General features: G+C 50.9%; 1 protein-coding gene across 4 annotated transcripts in view; it reads left to right on the top strand.

The window, feature by feature from the left end:
- Rcan1 (regulator of calcineurin 1) overlaps positions 1 to 17,382 on the top strand; it is a 71,415-nt gene extending 54,033 nt beyond the window's left edge. For 2 of the 4 annotated variants that reach the window (XM_021229441.2, XM_040750455.1), the window contains exons 2-4: positions 11,524 to 11,697; positions 12,934 to 13,093; positions 15,705 to 17,382. In XM_021229441.2, coding sequence (XP_021085100.1) covers positions 11,524 to 11,697; positions 12,934 to 13,093; positions 15,705 to 15,877 — 507 coding nt within the window. In that variant the 3' untranslated portion in view covers positions 15,878 to 17,382. Of the gene's footprint in view, positions 1 to 8,634; positions 8,914 to 11,523; positions 11,698 to 12,933; positions 13,094 to 15,704 lie in introns of those variants that run through there. The other 2 variants (XM_040750454.1, XM_040750456.1) reach the window with 2 other exon arrangements.
- The last annotated feature ends 5,333 nt before the right edge of the window (positions 17,383 to 22,715 follow it).

The raw sequence follows: 22,715 nt of genomic DNA on the forward strand, positions 1-22,715 counted from the left end.
CGTCTAATGTATTCATTTACTTATGTTGGTGTTCTCACCAAAATACTTTTAAATGCATTTTGGTGAGGGATTTTTTTTCCTTTGAAAATCAAGTATGCAGAGGTAGGACGTCCTCACATATCCAGGACATAAGTGAGGCCTTCCCACTTAGCCACAACATCCAGGACTGGTTTTAGAACTCAATATTCCACAGGGATGAAGTGGACAGCCCTTCCACTTAGTAAAGACAGATTGTTTTGTTTTGTTTTGTTTTGGGGGGCGGTTCGAGACAGGGTTTCTCTGTATTGTTTTTAGAGGCTGTCCTGTAACTCCATCTGTAGTCCAGGTTGGCCTCGAACTCACAGAGATCCGCCTGCCTCTGCCTCCCGAGTGCTGGGATTAAAGGCGTGCGCCAGCACCGCCCTGAGATTGTTTTGTTTTGTTGACTAGTTTTGCTGGGAGATTTTACAAGGAGTAACTGAGCCCTCCTCCCGTATGAATCTCCTGGGAAAGCTTGTACTAGGTGCTGCAGCACATGCTTACGAAGGGATTTTAATGTTCTGGGGCATGTAGCTTGGTCTGCCCTTAGTTTAGTGGAGGAAACCAATCATGTGGTGAGAGCTAAGAATTCCAGGTTCCTTTACAAGATGTTTAATGGGGTCCTCTGACCCTTGCATAGTGTGCTTCTTAGTTTTTGGTGTCAACGTGACACAACCTAGAGTCACCTGGGAAGAAGGACCCTCAACTGGAGAAATGTTATCAGCAAGACTGGCCAGCAGCCATGTCTCTGAAAGACTGTCTTGATCAGTAGTTGGTGTGGGAGGGCTCAGCCCACCGTGGTGGCACCATCCTCATGGACATGAGGGTGAACGTCCTGAGGTCCAGCTGAGCCGGGCGGTGGTGGCGCACGCCTTTAATCCCAGCACTCGGGAGGCAGAGACAGGCGGATCTCTGTGAGTTCGAGGCGGGGTTGGACCAACAGCCTCCAAAACAATACAGAGAAACCCTGACTCGTAAAACCAAAAAAAAAAAAAAAAAAGAAAGAAAGAAAGAAAGAGAAAAAAAGAGGTCCAGCTGAGCTGGAGCCAGCAAGCAGCGTCCCCCGTGGTCTCTGCTTCCGCTTCTGCTTGAGTCCCTGTCTTAATTTCCCTCAGTGATGGGCTGTGACCCGGAATAAACCCTTTCCTCCCCAAGCGGCTTTTGGTCATGACATTTATCACAGCAACAAAAAAAAAGCAAACTAGAACACACAACAGATCTACACTAAGTGATAGCTGGATGGACAGATTCATCGTTTTCTTTGAGACTTGAAAGCCTGACTGATGTCATCCTGGCCTTGTGGGTCCTGGGAGTTTTCCTCTGTAACTAACTTCTTGCCTGGAATTTTCCCTTTAGCAATACATTCCTGGAGTTGAGACTTTGATCTCCAGAATTCGCTGATTAAATACAAATTCTCTTAGAAGGCCTTGCACATTAAACAGCTGTTATCATTAGCACTGTAATGGGGAAAGTTTGTTGGGTAACATTCCAGTCTTGTTACAAGGGTGGTTCCAAGGAAGGGGCCACGGGGGTGGGGGAGTGCATACCCAGCTTGATCCCAGAGCTCTAGAGAAGTGGAAATGGGTGAGCAAGTCCAAGATTCGAGTGCCGTGTCCACACGGCAGACCTTCCAGTGGGCACGTGTTGGTTCCCGCTGAGCTCCGCGCTGGAGTCGGCGGAATGTTCTAGGCTCTGAGGTCTGCTCACACTAACACAGAGGTTGGCTCCGCCACCTGTGACACATCGCAGGGCAGTCAAGTGACTGTTCCCTGGCACATGGGTGCCCCCGAGTGTACTGCAAACACCTCTGTAAACGGAGTTCCTAACAGGTCTAAATAATAAAAACCTGGAGTCAGAGGAGAGTGCTGAGAGATGGAGGAGCAAGCCAAAACCACCTCAACCTCATTAGTTTCCCAGCGGGAAAGAGTGCGTGCCTGTTTCTTCCCATTTATGTCCTCTCTCCTCCCAACCAGTTCACTTCCTGTCTCCACCCAGCCATCTGTCTGTCCGTGCAGACCTCCAGCCCTCTATGGCTAGCTACTGACAAGCTCCATCCTCTCATCTTCAGACAGGCTTTATTTGTACAAGCAAGATACCACCACACACCTCAGCCAACACAACTCACTAATTGCATATTCCACTAATGATGGTTTGTAGAACCGTTTTTTGTTGTTGTTTTTTTTAATGAAATAAATACTTATGGTAAAATTTTGGCATAGAAAAGATTTAAAAAATCAATGACTGACAATACAATATCAATATATTAAAAACACTAAGCTTGGGCTGAGGTAATAGTTCAGTCAGTAGGGCTTGCCTGCAAGTATGAGGACCTGAGTTCGACCCCAGAAACCACATACAGACAGCTGAGCTTGGCAGTGTGTGCTTGTAATGCTAGCACTGACTGGGCAGACATGGGCAGATTCCTGGGGCCATCTGGCCAACCAGCCAAACCTACTTAGTGAATTGCAGGTCAGTGACAGAGACCTTGCCTCATGGAAACAAGGTGGATAACACTGCTGAGGAACTAATTACAGCTGGGGTAAGTCCTCTGGCTCACAAACATGCACACGCACGCACATGCATATGACACATACAAGACCAAAAGAAATCACCGAGCTAAGGAATTTTGACTAGTGAAGGCAATATAAATTAATGACCCTAATGCCAAATCGGTCCTGTAACCTTGAACTTTATGTAGCGTATCTGCTAACCTTGACCATCAAGATACAGCATCAAGTGGGGGAAATAGGAAAAATATTCAAAAAGTAACCAGTATGCATTGTGGAAACTTTGTGACTACAATAAGCCACAAGAGAAACACAGCAGTCTTCCTTATTATTTATATTTACTGTGTCACAAAATTGTCACAATAGTACTATTAGTAATTGTTGCTAACACTAATGAGTTCAGTAAATGTTAGCATCTTTTTATATAACATCTCACTCCCTTTATTGAGTGGATGCAGCATCTTCATTTTTAAATATATGTTAACACTTCATTTTTATTGTCTGGTCATTAGTTAGATACTCATTTGCTCCAAAGGGCACGTTTCCGTCTTAGCGCACTGTCAAGAGAGTTTAAGTTCCTGGGAGTGAGTTGCTGTCAGTCTGAGGCTTTCAGAGGACACTACTGGAAGTCCAGACTTCTTTTACTCAGCCCCTTCCAAGTTGTTTGCCTAGGTGGATGAGCTAATGTCCGTGGTGCTGGCAGCTTTCCTGTGGTTTAAACAGTGCCCTATGCGTCAGACTTTCAGGTGATTGATGGTGGGAGTTTCCATCTCCCTGCACTCACGCCTTGTTTGGCCGGTTGGTAACTGGGACTCCCTTCAGGAGTGAAGATCGACCCCCTGGCTGCCTTCAGGTGTTGCCCTCTTTGGCGATCGCTCCAGCTGAGGGGAACCACTGTACTCATTCCTGGACATGGGGAACAAGGCCCACCCCTCCTGCCCCATCCCTGAGACCCCCCCCCCCCCCACGGGTTCAGAAAGTTGTGCACGGGGACAAAACCACAATGGAGCCCTCTGCATCTACCTGGGCCTGCTCCCCACACTTGCCCATAATCCCCTCACACAGGAGCCTCTGTTCCGGGGGAATCAGGCGGCAGCCGGTTGATTGAACTGACAGAGTTGACGACTGTTAACTTACCTCCTGTAGCGAGTGAGGGCATCATCGTAGAGCCTCTGCAACCATTTCTCAGAGCGTTGGCTCATCCCAAGGCATGTTTAAGAAATAAAACAAGGTTGAATGGTTTTCATAGTTATTTTCACCATAAGATGATTGATCACCTATGTCATACATCTTTACACAAGCAGTTTAAACTGCTGTCTTCCCAAGAAGTATCTTTAAAAACCCTCAGGGGCTGGAGAGATGGCTCTGCAGTTAAGAGCACCCCAACTCCTAGAGAGGCTCATGTGACGACTCACGGCCACCAGCAAGTCCAGTTCCTGGGGTGCCCTTCCCTGGCCTCCACGGACACTGGGCACATGCGTAGTTACACACGTACAGATAAAACACTCATCCACTTAAATCTTTACAGCATCTCACCCTGGAACTACCTTCAGCCCCCTACCCCCCCCCATGCCCCATGCATCTCTGATCCTTCCACAGGGGCTGTGAAAGCTACGATCTGGTTCTTGTCCACCGTCTTCCCGCTGCGGCCTCTGTTCATGCCTTTTCTCACTGCCAATGTGGATTGCGGGACAGAAACAACAGAAAAGGATGCGGCGGGGTGGGGCTTGGGGGTTAGAGGACACAGTCCGTTGTATCGGAGAATGCCCGCCGGCGGGACAGCTGTCACAGTCTGGGTCATGGGGGCTTGAAATGCAGTCGCTTAGGAAGCAGAGACAGACCTGGAGGAGGGGCTGTCATCTCCACAAGGTCCTCTCAGTGGCCTGTGTTCCCGGCTTTGTGTCACCTCCTGATGGTTCAGTAGCCTCCCAGAACAGAACAGCGCTGCCGTTTAAACACACGGCCAGACCCCACAGGCAGCAGCCCGGGTTTTGTGGGAGGTGCCAGCACGTGCCTTTGGGTGAGGACCACAGCAGAGCTGAAGGTAAAAGCGACCATTAAAGCAAGCGAGTCCAGGAAGACCGACCCAAAAGAGCCAAACAGGGCTGGTTGATGGTGGCAGCTCTGGCTGCCTCCCTTAGTCCTGGGTAATGGCCACCAGGTGGTCAGGGGCCTGACCTGACCCTCTGTGATTTGCCTGAGGCCGTTTTTTCTTCTGAAACTCTGCAAGCAGTGCTTTTCCGAGAAGTAACCGAAGGAAGGTAATCTTTATGTACCCAGGAAAGATTGCAGTAATAAGGAAACAGGCGCTAATCAGATTCTGAGCACAAGAATTTAGCGAGCAAGAGAGGGAGATCTGTGAGGAGGCGCCAGCGACCACACACACACACACACACACACACACACACACACACACACACACACACACACACGCCTGCCCACACGCCTTGGGGAGAAAGAGGATGGAGACCGTTGCCTTCCCTCCCCCCCCTCCTTGCCCTCCTCTCCTTCCTCTTCTCCCTCTTCCTTTGCCCTCTCCCTCCCTTCCTCCTCCACTCTCCTCCTCCCTCCTCTTCCTCTTCTGCCTTCTCATTAGAGTTCTCATGTGGTTGTAATTTTCAAGTTCACTTTAAGCTTCAACTGACCTTGACAGCCGGGCGTTGGTGGCGCACGCCTTTAATCCCAGCACTCGGGAGGCAGAGGCAGGTGGATCTCTGTGAGTTCGAGGCCAGCCTGGTCTACAGAGCGGAGGGTTAGTTGGTTTTATGACACTTTCCTTGGCAGCATGTTTAGCTCCTTGGGATTCTCACAGTGGGAGTTCCGAGCCCCCCCCCCACACTGTTGAAGCATGGCACAGGGTTGGGGGGACCTCAGAACTCCCACTGTGGGAGAGGGGCGCAGAATTCACTGAAGAGCAGCTCTCCCTCTCAGGAACGGCTGGCCTGGGCAGGCCTGCCTAGGGGAAGGCGAGCTGGAGAGGCTTCCTGGGGGGGGGGCCATGGTTCAGTGGAAGAACACAGGGCACAGAGCTTTGGGTGACGGCAGCGGCTGCTACTCCTTTAGCTTCCGGCGTCAGGTTTCCTGTTCTGAGTCCTGATGAACTCTGCTGTGAGAGCACTTTTGCCCTCAGTCCTTCCCCCTTTAACTAGCAAATCAGGATGGAGAATGCTGGGGGGGGGACAGTTGTACAGGGCTGGCCTGTCACACACGAAGCCCTGGGTTCGGTTCCCAGCCCCACATAAACCAGGCATGGCAGAGTATGCTGTAATCTCAGCACTCTGGAAGTGAAGGCATGTGGGTCAGAGCTTCAAAACCAGCCTGGGATACTTGAGACCCTGTCCCAAAAGAATGCACCCGTCTCCCAAACCACAAGGAGCAAGCGGACAAGAGTGTGCACCTTTAGAATGCCTGTGCTCTCTGTCTCAAAAACAGCCTTAATCCCAGCACTCCCAGCATGCCTCAATCCCAGGAGGGTCTCCGGGCTCAAGGATACCCTGATCTACAAAGTGAGTTCCAGGACAGCCAGGGCTACACAGAGAAACTCTGCCTCCATAAGTAATTAATTTTAAAATGCACGTGTTGACCAGTTTTCTTCTTGGTAAGGAAAGGCCATGCCTTAAGGGTAACTCATTTCCCTGTGGGAGCATCAGGGGGTCTAGGTTCACGCGGGAGAGACAGAGAGCATGCAGGGAATTGACATGGATGGGAACCCGTGCTTTCTCCAGGTGCTCCAGGAACCCCCAGGCGGCAGACTCCCCAGGTAGCACAGAAGCCCTCCGGTCTGCCCCGCGTCCCTCTGCTAACAGATCCTGGGTGCCCCCTTCCCCGTAGGCCAGGGTTCTGGAACACGGTGTGACCAGTGATTTCACTGTGGGTGACACCCTGTTCCAGTCTCCCCACATGATGCCAGCTGTCATCTGAAGCAGCCCCAGTTCTTGAATGGTAACTGGAAGTCTCACCTTCACTAAGGGAAATGTGATTTAGATGAGACCAATCCGTTCTGGTACAGGAACAGAATGACACGTTTTGTGCGGGCTTCGGGGACAGCTTAGTGGAAGATGTATCTGTCACCTCTGTGAGAAAGACTTGAGCAGTATTCTTTTACCTTGATGTCCCTTATCCCCCGCCTTCATTCACATAGTCCAATCAAGGTCCTAAAATTTCAGTAGCCGGCCACCTTGCCTCAGCTGGACAAGGAGTGGCCCAGCTCTGCCTACAAACCTTACCTGGAGCATAACGTCATGATTTACAAGAAAAAGAATGAGGGGCTGGAGAGGCAGCTCCACCAGAAAAGGGCTTGCCTTGCACTAACCTCAGAACCCATGTGAAAACTCTGGGGGTGATGGCAGGTGTTTGTACCCCAGCCCTGAGGAAATGGGGACAGGCTGACCCTGAGCCCCCTTGGCAAGCCCCAGGCCAGTGCATAATCTCTGAGAAACAGCCAAGGTTGTTCTCTGGCCTACATGTACATGTGTGTATACACAAGTGAGCGCATGTGTGCACATACACAAACGCCATGAAATCAGGCTCCTGTCCTCCTCTGATCCCCTTTAGCTTTGTCAAGGTGGGCTCCAGGAGAAGACAGGAGGAGGGGGGGGGTAGCTAAGCGGGAGCAGTCTTGCCTGGGGCTCTTTGAAGGAGCAGGGAGTGACACGTGTTGGTCCAGTGCCTGACCCTCCCCACACACCACCCAAAGTCGCCAGCCTCCCTGGTGTCTAACACACACCTACTGTTCAGTGCACCAAACATTTTTTTAGAATAAATAAATGCATCTAAGTCTTTTGGGGCTGGCAGCCCTGGGTGATTTGGCAAAGCAAACACCATAACTGGTTTCTTACATAACCCCACAGTTGGCAGCGAAGCGCCGGGCTTTGAAATGTAGCAACACTGGCTCATCTGAGGAGCCTTGGCCTTTTTTTGGGGGGGGGTGGAGGGATAAGCGTCCCGTTTGTTCCGGTTGCATACATTCTTTGTAATTGCTGGCTGACTTTAGAAGAGCTTTGAGGAAAGCTTTCAGTGTGGAGGGAACGGCTTAACGTGTGGACACGTGGAAGCTGAGTCTGCAAATCAGCTAGAGAAGGCAGCGGTCTTTGAATGCGTTAACGAGGTTGGGGCCAGTGGGGCGGACTGGCTGCCAGGGCTGTAGGTGGAAGCAGGAGCTGGGGCCCTCTGGCTGCACAGCGGGCGCCGGGGCTGGCGAGACGAGCTTGGTGGTTGTAACTGCACACTCTTTGCGTCTCTCTCTTCCTTTTTGATAAAAAGAAAAGGTGTGTATCCTTGAACAGGACACACACACACACACACACACACACACACACACACACACACACACACACACACACACACACCGTCCGCTAAGTTTCAGAGCCCGGTTCTCTGTGGGACTTTTGTTTCTGTGGCTTTGGTCATCGACTTGAGGGCACGTGTTCTACCGTCATAGCTCTTGTAGCACATCCTTTGAATCCTTTGAGCCTTGGGAAGCGTGTATACATTGCCCATCCCCTGGCCCTCCAACCCAGGCAGGAAGTTTTTCATAGTACCATCTTGGGTGCCCTTCCCACCATCCCACTGGGAACCAATAAAGTACAATTGGGGAGGGGGGTTAAAAAATACTGCATTTCAAAACAAGCCCAACTTTTTTCTTTAAAAAAAAAAAACAGAACTCACTGACCAAGACAGATTTCAAAATGTTTCTCTGATGCCCGGCAAGAAACATTCATTGAGGCTTTTCAGGGCGACCAACTCCCCAGGACGTGGTTTCCAGGTCTCCGCAAGCCTAAGGGCTCCCTGGAGGCTAATTGCTGTTTACAGCCTCAGACCTTTGTCCCTTCCGTAACATTTTCCATCTTAAGCAGGGCCCGCCCAGTTCAGCCCCAGAAGCGTGTTGTCTGGGCTGCCGAATGGAATTACTACCAGTGGGAACTATGCCGCTCGAGGGGGGTGAGGTTTGGGAGCTCAGCAAACCTCGGCTCCGCAGCCTTTTCCACCCTCGGAGCAGCGGCAATTAGCATAGGGAAAATGACTAAGGTGTTGACGTCACCTCTTTCCAGTAGAAACTTACACTTTGTCCCTGTCTGCCTGCGAGCTTGCCGGACTTGACTCAGGAATTTGCTGTCCAAACAGGATGCTCTGGAAGCCGAGCCCTCCCCACCCCCAGGGGGCTGGCCCTCCCAGCAGCTTTATAAACCCTGCTGGAGCAAGGACCCTTGGTCTTTCTCTTGCAAAGGAACCTCCAGCTTGGGCTCGACTGCGAGAGAGTGTGAGTCCTGAGTCATTAGCTTCTGCCCCGTAAGAAAGCAGAATGCATTTTAGGGACTTTAACTACAATTTTAGCTCCCTGATTGCCTGTGTGGCAAACGGTGATGTCTTCAGCGAAAGTGAAACCAGGGTAAGGCTTCTGGCGACCTGTGATTTCTGAGCATTTTCCAAGCACGCCGCTAATTGGGACAATTAGCCGAACTACTCAGGGGTGGGTGGCTCTCTCTGGGGTTTACCAAGTAACCCCCAGAGTATTTTAGAGTTTTGAAAATCAGAAGCTGTTGCCTGAAGAATTAACCGTGAGGGGAGCTGTGTAGCCCGGCTTTGGACGCTCCCGGGTTCCCTACGTGTGCGGGAGGTGCGGACTTAGTGTGTGGCCACATTTGGCTCCTCTGAACTCCAGAGGGTGGCTACTGCCAGCTCCTGCCTCTGGAGGTCCAAATAACCTGTGAATGGACCGCATGTTTGCAGGAATGGCAAGGGTCTGCCTCCAGCATCCAGATCTCTCCGACTGGAGAAAAATGCAGGCATACCAAATATTAAAACTCAGTGTGGGACAAGGTAGCAGCTCTCAGAGATAGTCATCTTTTTTTTTTTTTTTTTTTTTTTTTTTTGGTTTTATGAGACAGGGTTTCTCTGTATTGTTTTGGAGGCTGTTGGTCCAGCCCGGCCTCAAACTCACAGAGATCCGCCTGCCTCTACCTCCTGAGTACTGGGATTAAAGGCATGCGCCACCACCGCCTGGCTGGAGAGATAGTCATCTTAATCACTGTACTTTTCTTTATTTGGGAAAAGCATAAGAGGTCTCTTTTTTTATCAGTTACTATCAAGCCATTGAGTGATAGTAACTAATTGATCTTTAATCAATCAGAATCCTATATGAATGGATATTGAATATGTTGTTTGTGGGGATGGGGTTTGTGTGGTATGCTTTTTATTCAAGACATATTGGGACATGTAAAAGGGCTGCTCAGAGTCAGCTAATTGTTTATGGTGTTTGGAAGACTGGGACTGTAGCCTTTTAATGTGATTGTCAGACACGGTCTCTTCCTAGACGCACTGCAGACTTGATGCGCTGAATATTAGCCTGGTAGTTAGGAAGCACTTAAGTAGAGATCCTATACCACAGGCGTAACAGCTGGGTGTCTACTGTTAGAGCAGATAAGATCATTTCCTAAGTGTGTGGGGGTGTGGATTTAGCAGTAATGCATGCTCTCTGATGCTCTGGTTCTGAGCCCTGACTTGCACTCTAAAAATATTCACCAAGTCATCTCTCCCAAATTCTGAATCATAACTCAAAACTACAGTTAGTCACAGTGCCTCCTGATGAGGTCATGTGAAATCCCAGCTTTCCTGGCACCCTCAGCCAGAAAGAAACTTGCTCAGTGCCTGAGACGCTGGACAGGATCGCCCAGCTGGTGGCATCCAGGTTAAATGTCAGCTCCGCCTTGCTCACCCCTGCCAGAGCCCCTAGTGGAAAGTCATAGAAATGCTCCTGCGGGGCAGGGATATGTCCCCTCGCCACCTGCCTCGGAGAGAAGAGGTGCTGCACCCACCTGGACTACGCCAAGAGCCAGTAGGCTTTTAGTCCCAAAGACGGCCGACTCTACGCCGGGTAGACTTGCAAATGGGCAGTGTACCCTCCTCTGCCTCAGTCGTCCTCCTGAGTAGGAGTGAGAGCATGGCTCGGACCCAGGCCCTCTGCCAGCCACCTTCTCACCTGCCACCCCACCCTCAGAAGCCCCCACAAACTGTCCTGACTGTGTAGCCCGTAGAAAGGAACTCTGAGAGCTCCCAGAATCCTCCTGGTGTCCCCAGGAGGTGCAGCCCCCATCCCCACTGTTGCAGGAGAGGGTGGGGTTCCCCAGCCTTTCCCAGGAGGCTGATGAGGTTTTTCCAGAAGCCAAGAGCCAAGCTTGCAATCCCAGAATCCGGGCTCTCCAGACACTACCAGCTCATGATATTTCCTAATTCTTAACAGCCCTTACAGCAAGCACCAGAGGGAGGCCGTACATGAAAGCTTGGCCCGCCTGCAGACCCGCATTACATTTTAAACCAGTATTCTTTCAGAGAGTTAAAGAGTAACAGGCTGAGGTAAAACCACATGGGAGCCTCCTCTAAGGAGTGGCAAGACTTTCTTTAAGGTCTTTGTCCCTTTGTTCTCAGTTTCTAAGGAATCTTCAAATGTGCTGCATGACCTTGAGCCCTAAAGAAAAATATTTGAAAAATACAATATCCACTCTGGGTGGAGTTGGCTGGACAGTGGAAGGTCATGGGAACATCAGTCTTGTGGAGTAATGAGCGGCCGGACTCTTCTACCTCATTGGCAAATGCTTATCCCACTTTTAAAAGGAGTGACAATTGTCCTGCTGGTTAAATGAATTTAGTATATTGAACATTCTCTGCTAATAAGATCATCTGAATTAGTCTAACGGTGGCACGTGTGCTTAGCAGGGTGCAAGGCCTCCTAACCCCTAATCCCAGCACCAGACAAACAGCACAGTCAGTCCGTTGGAAGAAGCGGCCTCTCTCTCTCTCTCTCTCTCTCTCTCTCTCTCTCTCTCTCTCTCTCTCTCTCTCTCTCTCTCTCTCTCTCTCTCTCTCTCTCCTCTCCCTCCCCTTCTTCCCCCTCCCTCCCTCCTTCCCTTGAAATGACTGATAACCTGATAACTCATTTCTTCACCAAGGAAGGCAATGGCTAGGTGAATTTTAAAACCTTTTATCGGTATTGTTTTTTCAGGCCAAATTTGAATCCCTCTTCAGGACGTATGACAAGGACATCACCTTCCAGTATTTTAAGAGCTTCAAACGTGTCCGAATAAACTTCAGCAACCCCTTATCCGCAGCCGATGCCAGGCTGCAGCTGCATAAGACTGAGTTCCTGGGGAAAGAAATGAAGTTGTATTTTGCGCAGGTGAGTGTGCCTATTGTGAAGCAGCCCCCCCTCCCAAAAAGTCTACCGCCAGCCCCTCAAGTCCTGATGGTGTTAGACTCCAGATAGCGAGCTGGCTGTCTAGTGGGCCCTACCCTGGATTCTCAGGGTCTCACCTGGTCTAAGAAGGAACCAGGTGAATGTGAAAACCACCTCAGAGACAGGAACCCTGTGGCTTCCTAGGATAAATCATGAATGAGGGCAAGAAGCCTTCCTTGTTCACCCAGGGAGCTTGGGGGGTGGGCATCATTGCAAACTGCTGTGGTACGCTGGGATTTGGACATTGGGCCTCTCTGCAGGGTGTCTCAGGGATTAGGCTAATGACCCGGTCAATAGAGGTCACCAGCTGGCCCAGGTTCTCATGGCTTCCAGCAACACCCTGGCTTTGTGAAGAACCTATGTGCAAATCAGCACAGGGTTGTTAGTGGGGAGGGGGCGGGGAGGGGGCAGGGATGGGCTCGTGAGATGGTGATCAGATGGTTGATAACCCTCTCTTAGCTGGGGTGCAGAGAGGGGGATCTATGGATGGGTTTGCCCTTGGTCCGGCCAATCCCAGGTGCACCTTCAAGACGGTTCCCAACTTCCATTCCATATTGTAACAGGGACTGGTAGAGTGCCAAGAAAAGAGAAAGAAGGTTCTAGAATTTTACTCCCAAGGTGAAGTCAGTCCTTGCCAGGCCCCGAGCCTTCTCCACCTCTACCCCTGAGATGACTTTTAGCCTTTGAGCCTCACAGAAATTCGCTGTGGAGGCCTAAAGAAGCCAGATATCTCACTCAGGGTGGACACGGAGGGGTTGGAGCCCAGCCCCTCTTCTGGTTGGAGCTGTCTTTGCTTCCTGGTTGGCACCATGTAACGTGTAACATGCTTCTACAGCTCCTAGCCACTGTAAGCTTTGCCATGCCACCCCCATGGTGACTACACCAGGGACTCTGCCGTGCCCCACCCCACGATGATACACTGACAGACCAAACTGTCACTTCTCCCTTCGGCCGTTTCCATCCAGTGTTGCCGTAGCCCAACATAGGCACCAAAACCAGAGCTCGTCCGCCCTGCACCCCCTTCAGACATTCACAGTTCCCCTTCAGCGGGACCCGCCCCGTCCACTCCTGGCCTCTGGTCTGCCATCCGTGCTGGCCTCCCAAAGGCTTCCGTGAGCTGCTGCAAACCCCTGTTGCAGCTCCCTCTCAGCGTAGTGATGAACTGATCTCTCTCCTCAGACATTACACATAGGAAGTTCACACCTGGCTCCACCCAACCCAGACAAGCAGTTTCTCATCTCTCCTCCCGCCTCTCCACCGGTTGGTTGGAAGCAAGTAGAAGACGCTACCCCAGTCATAAATTACGACCTTTTGTATGCTATCTCCAAGCTGGGCCCAGGTAAGCAGCGCCCTCAGGTGGTCAAGGGGCTGGGAGGTGTGGTGGGCTTGTCCCGACACGAGACGCCTCAAGTGACCCCATGCGAATGTGTCTTACGAACGAACGCTTACTCCTCCACGTTGCTGCCACTGGCGCCCCGACCGTGGGCTCCCCTTAAGGGTTGCAGGAGAGATGGCAGCAGCCCATGGGTTTTCTGCACCACCATCCCCAAAGTGTCCCCTCACCCGCCAGGCAAACCTGTGTGACTCACTCCCAGGCCATAGGTCATATTGTTCTGATGGGCTGAGCAACCGGATTTTGTAAAGGGGAAACAGACCAACCTTCTTGGGAGCTCATCTGCAGCTGTTGTTACCACCTGACTTTGCTAATGGGTAGGAGGAAAACCACAGGTCACGGTGAGGTCAGAGCCCACAATGGGTCACGTCCAATGGAGCCGTGGGCCATAGGTAAACCATCGCCCTGAACACAGCACTTTGCTCGGTACCTGGCCCTCAGGCAGCTCCGCCCTCAGCAGGTGGCTCTCAGGAATAGTAAAATGTCGGGGCCCCTCTCCCATGTCAGAGGGCTTGTCCGAGGGGTGGGTGGGACCAGGAAGCAGAGATGTGAGCGTCACTCCTGCCCACCACGCAGCATGCTGAATAAACGCTGCCCGTCAGCCCCCTGCTGCTCCTTGACCAGCTATCTGATGTTCCTCTAGGGAAAGGGTTCTGTTTTCACCACCCATCAGCAGTTTCGTGCTGAAAGATTACATTTCTGAGAACACACTGAACGGAAATCCCTCCTGTGGTACAAACCAAGAATCGCGTTACTGGTGCTAATTGTGGCTTGAAGGTCAAGACTAGAAATGGCCTGTGTGAGCGAGTAGGTGGCTCATCATGGCAGTTCCTAGCAAGCATCGCGAGTGGAGCCGAGGGTTTGGCATCTGTGGGCGTTACACGTGGAAATGGGATCTCCATCTGTAGCAAGGAGCCAGACTGTTCCAGAGGCAGGAAGTGGAGCGAGCCTTCCATCCCTGAGAACCCAGACTGGGAATGACTGGACTGAAACATCTCTGCCCTGGATAGTGATGGGAACTGGAGTGTTGGAGTGCCCACCAGGGCCCCGCCCCAGAGTCAGATACACCTTCAGGCTGAGGAGAGGGGTCTCCCAAAGACACCCTTCTCAGAGCCGTCTGCCCTTCAGCTAGTTAGCAGCGGAGTTAACTCAGTTCGCTTTTGTATTCTATCTTTTTGTTCCAACCATGCTCTTCAGGATTGCAGAGGTTTCACAATACAGCCTTCCGTCCCAAGCCCTCTGCGCCTGGGCCAGTGGCGGATACTCTGTGGAAGAGCCTCCGTTCTCAACTTTCCCAGTGACCCTCAGCCCTGGGGGAGCTGAGGCCCTTCATGTCTGCAGGCAGTTAGAGCGACGTTTAGCCTCACTGTGGGGTAAAGGCCATGAACAAGAAATTCCTTGTTCATGAGCCGTGCCCCCCACATCTGAGAAGCACACTAGGAAGCTGGAGGCCCCCCAAGCCAGTTAGATCAGAAGTGGGGTTCCAACCTGGGACCTTGCGTCTACTAGTAAGCACCCCTTGTTCGCCCGACATCCCAGCACGCTCCACTTTTAAGCACATAGCTGCCGGGTGTTTTGAATGCATTCTCTCATGGAATTGGCCCCGTTGGTGCCTTGGTTGCCCTGTTTTGGAGAAGAGGCGAGGGGCACCAGGGAATGAAATCCAGGCCCACCATCCCCAGCTACAAGTGTGTCCACTCACTCCAGGCCACACAGCACCCACTCTTCCTGCTGCCCCCATCAGCAGCCAGCGCAGACCCCTCAAGGGATGTCCCTGACCCTTCCTTCCCAGCCACAGTTCTCAGTGACAGAAGGCTCACCCTAACCTTGCTACAGCAGAGTGGAGCCTGGGCAAGCTCAGGCTAGCCCAGGACAGCAATGAGGGAACATTCTCAGTTCCAGCTACTAGCTCATACATACCTTCATGCATGCATGCAGGCATACATACATACACACATAAATACATACATACATACATGTATACATACATGGTGCTGTGGCTGAGGATGTCACTCCGGTGGAGGACTTGCTTAGCATGGATGCATCTCTGAGTTTATGGCCCAATGCCACATAAACCAGGCATGGTGGTGTGATGCCTCTGTACAAGGTGTTGGTAAGAGGAACAGAAGTTTAAGGTCAGCCTGAGCTACTGAGTGAATGTGAGGCTAGCCCACACTATATAAAACCCTGTCTCCAAACTAAGAAAGGAGGAGAAGGGCGGACAGAGGCAAGGCAGTCACACGTGTGTGGGCATTGAGGTCCTGTCCACGCCTCCTCCCTGGTGTGCTCTGGAACCCCAAATGGAAGCCTTGCAAGGGAGGCTCAGGACATGTGTTTCCAGAGCAGTTCTTCCCTGAACTGATGCTCCTGCGCCGCCCTTGGAGAGCTCCGATGGGAGCCCCCTGGGTGAACATGGGAAGGGTCAGCTAACAACACACTCCTGCCCTCCCTCCCTCCCTCCCTCCCTTCCTCGGTCTCTCAGCCCACGTACCTGCTCATCATGCTTTTGCCCTGGTTACCGGTTACCTAGTTACCAGGCAACTGTCTCCTCCCCTAGGTGAGAAGTATGAGCTGCATGCGGCGACAGACACCACGCCCAGCGTGGTGGTCCACGTGTGCGAGAGTGACCAAGAGGATGAAGAGGAGGAGGAAATGGAGAGGACGAAGAGACCCAAGCCAAAAATCATCCAGACGAGGAGGCCGGAGTACACGCCTATCCACCTCAGCTGAACCGGCTCGCAGACGGAGACGACACGTTCTCAACCCCATTCGTGGGGAGGAATCTTTTACTGTGCAGGAGGCTGGTCACAGCTTTGGAGGTGACGGCCGTGACCACTGTGACAGAAATTCCAGTTCATGTCGCTCAGAAGAGAATCAAGGCTCTGTCTCCTCGTTCTGACACGGCACCTCAGCCCATGTCCGTGGCACCCAGGAACGTGTTGGGCCATTCACTGAGTTGGTCATACTCACACAAGGGTATCTAGGGACATCTTGAGAAAACTGATAATGGTAGTGTCTTGTACTCGCTCTTTTTCCAGGTTCTGTTTTTGCCAAGGACAGGTTGACTGGTGGCCCCGGGGAAAGATTTCTGTTTCCAACCGGTGTTCAGGGTCCAGCCCCCGCTGGTAAGCAGAGGCACCCCACAAAGCCACCAAGTGTCCAGTGCGGAACGGTTACGGGACAACCCCAGTGCCATGTGGAAATCGTCCTTCCCATGTCTCCCCTCGTGTGCTAACGTTCACGCATGTATAGTACTGGGTTCCAAGACTAACCTTTGTCCGTGTGTGAATGCACCGTTGTTTTCCGTCTTGGGAAGCTGGGGCATCTCTGGAGAGCTGTGGTCTTTCCTGGTCCCTGGCCTTCTCTGCGACAGCGTGCACACGTGGGGTCACCCCTGGAGGCGTCCACACGTCACCCTGTCCCGCGCACCGTGTCACTGGTGCTTTCCCGCACAACAAGGTGATCTTGAGTTCCTGTGTAGAATGTAGCGTCTGCAATGGAGAGAACAGTTTTGCTGTCAGGTGCCGGTGGGCGGGAGGTTTTGGGTTAGGTGTTTGGGTTCAGGCGTCAGTCCTATTGTTTCTTTCATGTAGTGTGGTTCGTACGTGACTTTCAGCCGAAAACCTCTTTGGGAGTTGTTTGTTGAGACAGTTGAAACGTGAAGATAAACTTGTAAATAAAGCCAAGAGCATATCTTAATACCCGTTGTGTACCTGGGTGAGAACAGAGGGCAGAAGGGGTCTCGAGCTACCTGTGACATGTGTGTGGTAGAAACTGCCGTCATGTGTTTAGCGGGATGAATTTGGAGCATGTGATGTCGTAGCTGTGTGTTGCTAGAGGGACACAGTGCCTTTCCCCTTTCATCCCAGATGGACCGCGAGACGCGGCCACCATTTGGGACTTTCTCCTTTTCCAGTCACCCATGTGTGTGTCTGGTAAACAGGTGTCCTGTTTTGGACTCGCAATGCCATTACGAAGTCTGTCACTCTGAAATAACCTAATGCCAATTAACAATGCATGCTTTGGGAGTGGGAAGGCGGCTTCCTCTGGGGAGAGCATATGCAGTGAGAACGGGTGGGATGTCCACCAAACCCTGGTCACAGCCCTCAGGGGAGACCATCACATTGCTGTCCCCGTGTTCCCACCCCAGTGCTTCTGAGCCGGAGAGGCCAACCTCAAGGGAATTTTTTTAACAGCATTCTGTAATAAATCAGCGCAGCCTGCTCTCTGGGAAAGTTGTCTGTCGTTTTCTTCCTGGGACTGCTCACAGGCTGCACCTGCGTTTGTCAATGCCCGCTGTCGCCATATCTCAGCAAGCCCAGCACACGTCACTCAGGAAAGGGCCCGACAGACAGAACCGAAAGTAAGATTCTGAGTGTCCCCACCGTGCGGGTGGGCAGACGTGGCGCCCGGCGCTTTCACCGAGCAGTCTCCTCACGCACGGTCATTCCTGGGTGGAGGCGGGAGTTAAACCCGAGACCTCATGCTTGCCAAGCAAACGCTTCCACCACAGCTACACCCCAACTCTAGTGATGCTTGTTAACTAACTTGAGGGGTTCTCTACTCAGAGGGATATCCACAGAAGACAAGCTACTTCTTAAACATTTACTTAGTTTAAATATGCATGTATGGTCAGACCCCGCACTGCATGTGTGGAGTCAGAGGACCCCTGGTGGTAGTCTGCCTTCCCTCCGACCATGTGGGTCCCTGGGAGCCACCCTAAAGGCCAGTCGTGTTCAGAACATCTGAACCTCTGGTCACCTCCTCCCTGGAGAGGGAAAAGCCTCAATAGTTAAGTGTTTATTTTTTGATGTATGGAAATAATCTTGATCGAGATTAACATTAAATATTCCTCCATGGAAACTTCTATGCTATCTTTTTTTTTAAAGCCACATATGTCCAAGATTGAAATGTGTTGAAAGTTCATATTTTAATCCTGGTGCTCGGAGCTAATTCTTGAACAGATTCACTGACCACCTGGAGGTAGGCGAGACAGTTTCCCGGATAGGAATACAGCACGGGGCTCCTCCCTTCACTATTCCAGATGGCTCAGACTGAGCAGTTTTCCAGCCCCAGGTACTAGTTCATACATAGCCCTACAAGAGGGCTGAGATGTTGCCCAGGAACCGACTTGGAGCAGTCCCCCGAACAGCTGTGTGGAAGGGTGGTACCGTCACTGCCAAGGAAGCTACAGTAGAACTCAGGTCACTGAACACCCCCACGGAAGACCTCACTGCCAGGGAAGCTGACCCTACAGTAGAACTCAGGTCGCCGAACACCCCCACGGAAGATCTCACTGCCAGGGAAGCTGACCCTACAGCAGAACTCAGGTTGCCGAACACTCCCACGGAAGACCTCTTTTGCGTAGTTCCATGGTGGACGTGAGCGGTGATCTCAGCTGAAAGTGAAAATGTTACTGACTTAGACCAATAAAGTGAAGGGACAGGTACCGAGGGGGCAGGTCGTGACGTGCTTTGCTGTTGGTAGAAGGTAGCTCTTAAACAGTGTGCCGCGCATTTTGCTGCTGTAACACATTGGACAGTATGAAGAAGGAAGGTGTAGCCATTGCTGGCTGGCTCTGCTGTTCCTGGGCCTGGTAATGCAGACCACGATGTCAGGACATGGTGAGGTTAGAGCAGCCAGGAGAGCTGAGATAAGAGAAGGGACTGGGAGCCGAGTATTAATTCAGAGGCGCGCGCACACCCTGAAACTTCCCATCTGTGACCTTCTCCCTCTGGTCAGCCCTCACCTCCTGAAATTTCCACCACCTCCCAGAATGGTGACACTAACTGACATGATATGGAGAGGACCCGGCCTTCAGCACACGGCATGTAGAATACTCTAAACTGTAGAGATTTCATAGACGTCTTATGGAGCTGATGGTGAGTAAGTTGGGATCATCCCAGGACCAAAGCTTCTTGAAATGAATGCCAAACCAACCCAATAGTGACATGATGAATGGAACGTGGTTTCCTCGATGCTGTTAAGGCTCTAGCTGTAGCCAGTGATCTGCAGTTGGCAAACATGGCGTGTGGGAAAATCTGGGTTTTCAGAGGGTTTTCATTTTTAGGTAAAACATACAAGATTCCCTATGCAGTAAATTGACTTTATCAAATATTAACACACAGAGAATTAAATGCAGCACGTGGACCTGTTGTGGGCATACATACGGCAGAATGTTTGTCTCCATTTAACAAGTGTGCGTTGGTGACATTCATCAAAAGGTTAGCAGTTCAGATGGAAACTACACAAATAATTTACCTCAGAATTACTTAGGAAGAAAGGTCCTCTGGGTTTCAAACACTCTCCCTTCCCTGGCCTCTGGGCTTCTGCCTCTGAAGTAGGACATGAAGGGTTCTCTTTGAAGTCTTGTATAGGCAATCAGTAAGTCACACTGGAAATGCTCTCTGAGCCAGCGGAGTCACATGGCCATTGGGCAGACAGATTTTTCTTCCCTCACGCCTCATTTTCTCCAGGAGGCCTTCCCTGCTGTTCGTGAAAGGTCATTTTCACATGTGTATAAAAGATAAGGAAATTATCTGCAAGTGATTGAGTGGTAGTGCCCACGGTTGCCATTTACTTTTCCTCTGGAGATTCTGACTGGGACCTTGGTCACCGTTCTTCACGGGAAGGGAACACCTCTGGCCAGACGCTGTTGGTTTCCTACCACGCTTTCCTAGATGCACCATTTCTCATGAACTCTTCATTTGGAATGACACCCAGTGCTCCAACCCAGCTAACTGCCATGTTGTCTACCCCGGGAGAACAGTCCTGTGTCTGTCCTGCACCTCTGTGCCCAGTCATGGGCAGTTATCACAGTGCCTGGCCCACAATTCTCTACAAATATTGATGAATAATTAGCCAACTCAATATTGCCCTACAAATCTCCATCATCAGTGCCTCTTCCCAAGAGAATCAATGCTAGCTACTCCTGCTGGGTCTCCTGTTATGCTCATTCTTCCCTGTAGCATGTATCATCTTTCAGGTTAATTTTTGCCATCCTTGTTCCAACAGAAATTGGGTGGAAACTGGATTTTGGGTAGCATGTTTAATGGCTTATAGTAGATATCAACATGATGAATACTACATTGAGTAGAGCAATGGATCAATGAATCAATGGATGGATAAAGCAATTGAAGATGAGCAGGGATGGATGGATGGGTGGATGGGTGGATGGATGGATGGATGGATGGGTGGATGGGTGGGTGGATGGATGGATGGATGGATGGATGGATGGATGGATGGGTGGGTGGATGGATGGATGGATGGATGGATGGATGGATGGATGGATGGATGGGGAAGTGTGTGGTTGGACATAGGATGGATGGATGGATGGATGGATGGATGGATGGATGGGTGAGTGGATGGATGGATGGGAAAGTATGTGGTTGGACATAGACTGGATGGATGGATGGATGGATGGGGAAGTGTGTGGTTGGACAGAGACTGGATGGATGGAAGGAGTGGTTGGGTGTTTGGAATAGGGATGAATGTGTTGGTGGATGGGTGGATGGGTGGATGGATGGATGAGTAGACAGAGAGATAATGGGGTTTTGAAGAATGAAAACTGAGCTGCTGCTGAGAAAGAATGGAAAAACAATGAGGCCTGTTCCTGCCTTTCCAGTCAGCAAGCCCCTAAGCAGCTCATGCCTTTAATCCAGCAAATTTCCAGGCTGCTGATGCAACAGGAAATTAAAGGCGGGGATTAGCAGACACGATTGTGCTGGGTAATTGCCGAGAAGAAGAAAGGCTTGTTCAAAACTGTTTCTTCTAAGAAAGAGATTGGCTGGAGGGGGAATGACTGGGAAGGCCTTGAAAGACCTTTCTTCAGTGATGAGTGTTTGTTTTTGATTGAGCAACCTACTAACAGAGGAGACAACGAGGCAGTCACAGCACAGGTGTGGCATTTGTCAAAAAGCACAAAGATTCATGCAAATAGAGCCGTTTGATAATGCATGCCTAGTAAAGGTGATTTGACTTAAAAATCAGCACCTAGGAGAAAACTCAAATCTTGGACAGTGGACAAAATTTGAAGGAAAGTCTTAATCCCCATCATCTACTCTTAGAGATGGGCCAGAGATGGAAAGCCCTGGGGACATTTGCAAAACATGCTGTCACACAGAAGAGTGGAGCAGGGGCCTGCCTGCCTGCTTTGTGTGTGAGCATTCTAAATACTCTCTCCAGAAGACACGTGTGTGTGTGTGTGTGTGTGTGTGTGTGTGTGGTGTGTGTGTGTGTGAGCATTCTAAATACTCTCTCCAGAAGACACTTGTGTGTGTGTGTGTGTGTGTGTGTGTGTGTGGTGTGTGTGTGTGTGTGTGAGCATTCTAAATACTCTCTCCAGAAGACACTTGTGTGTGTGTGTGTGGTGTGTGTGAGCATTCTAAATACTCTCTCCAGAAGACACTTGTGTGTGTGTGTGTGTGTGTGTGTGTGTGTGTGTGTGTGTGTGTGTTGAGGGAGATCAAACCCAAAGCTTTGTGTATGCTATGGAAGCATGTATCACTGAGCTATACCCCAAGTCACAGCAAAATTCAACTTGGAGGACTAGAGAGCTGGCTCGGTGGTTAAGAGCACTTGGTTGCTCTTGCAGAGGACCGGGATTCCATTCCTAACATGCACACGGTGGCTCTCAGCCTTCTTCTATAACTCCTGTTCTGGGGTACCCAGCACCCTCTTGTGACCTTCATGGGCACCAGGCAAACATGTGGTGCTCATATATGCACATGGTTAAAACACTCATACACATAAAATAGAAATTTAAAAAGTCAACTTGGACCACAGTTACTTCCTTCAATTTGTTTTTTGTGACAGGGTTTCTCTGCGTAGCCCTGGCTGTCCCGGAACTTGCTCTGTAGACCAGGCTGGCCTCGAACTCACAGAGATCCTCCTGCCTCTGCCTCCCGAGTGCCAGGTGTGTGTGCCACCACTGCCCAACGACTTTTTTATGGTTGATTTCCTGTATGCCTGAAACCAGTGTCTTTCTCTTCTTCAAGAACAATGCAATTGTATGTGAACTGTAGAAAGACACATGGGTATGGCAAGATTTGTTGGTTGCTGCCATGGAGCCTGACTCTTCCAGGACAGAAATACTACAGACACACAGGGCATGCAATGACCCTGCAACCCAGGCTGGTCCCGCTATGAAAGCTAGGTAGGGGGTGTGCCGCTGGATTTTTAGAAATCATGAATTACCAAATAAGAAACCTGTTGTTTGCTTCAGGGAAATCCATCCTTCTCCCAAGGAGACAGGAACGCTGCTGGAATGGTTCCTGAGTTGACAGTACTCAAGGAGGCCAAGGCAAGAGTGACTAATGGGTCCTAAGAGGGTGCATTAGCCCTCCTGTGGCCACTGATTGGATGCAGGAGTGCCCAGATTCTTCAAGGTTTGGATGAGCCCAGAGGGTGCCCTGCAATGGCTCCTTGCTGACGGCCACCCTCCCTGGTGGGGAGAGGCCTTCATTCAGGCGGTGGCAAGGACACCCTACAGGGCTTGTTTTGCTTTAAGCCCTTGCCCAGGTAGGGTTTGAACCCTACTGACAACCTCTGACCACAAAAGCTCATGGAG

Source organism: Mesocricetus auratus, unplaced genomic scaffold (genome assembly GCF_017639785.1).
Source record: "Mesocricetus auratus isolate SY011 unplaced genomic scaffold, BCM_Maur_2.0 Super-Scaffold_100008, whole genome shotgun sequence".
Classification (NCBI taxonomy): Eukaryota; Metazoa; Chordata; class Mammalia; order Rodentia; family Cricetidae; genus Mesocricetus; species Mesocricetus auratus.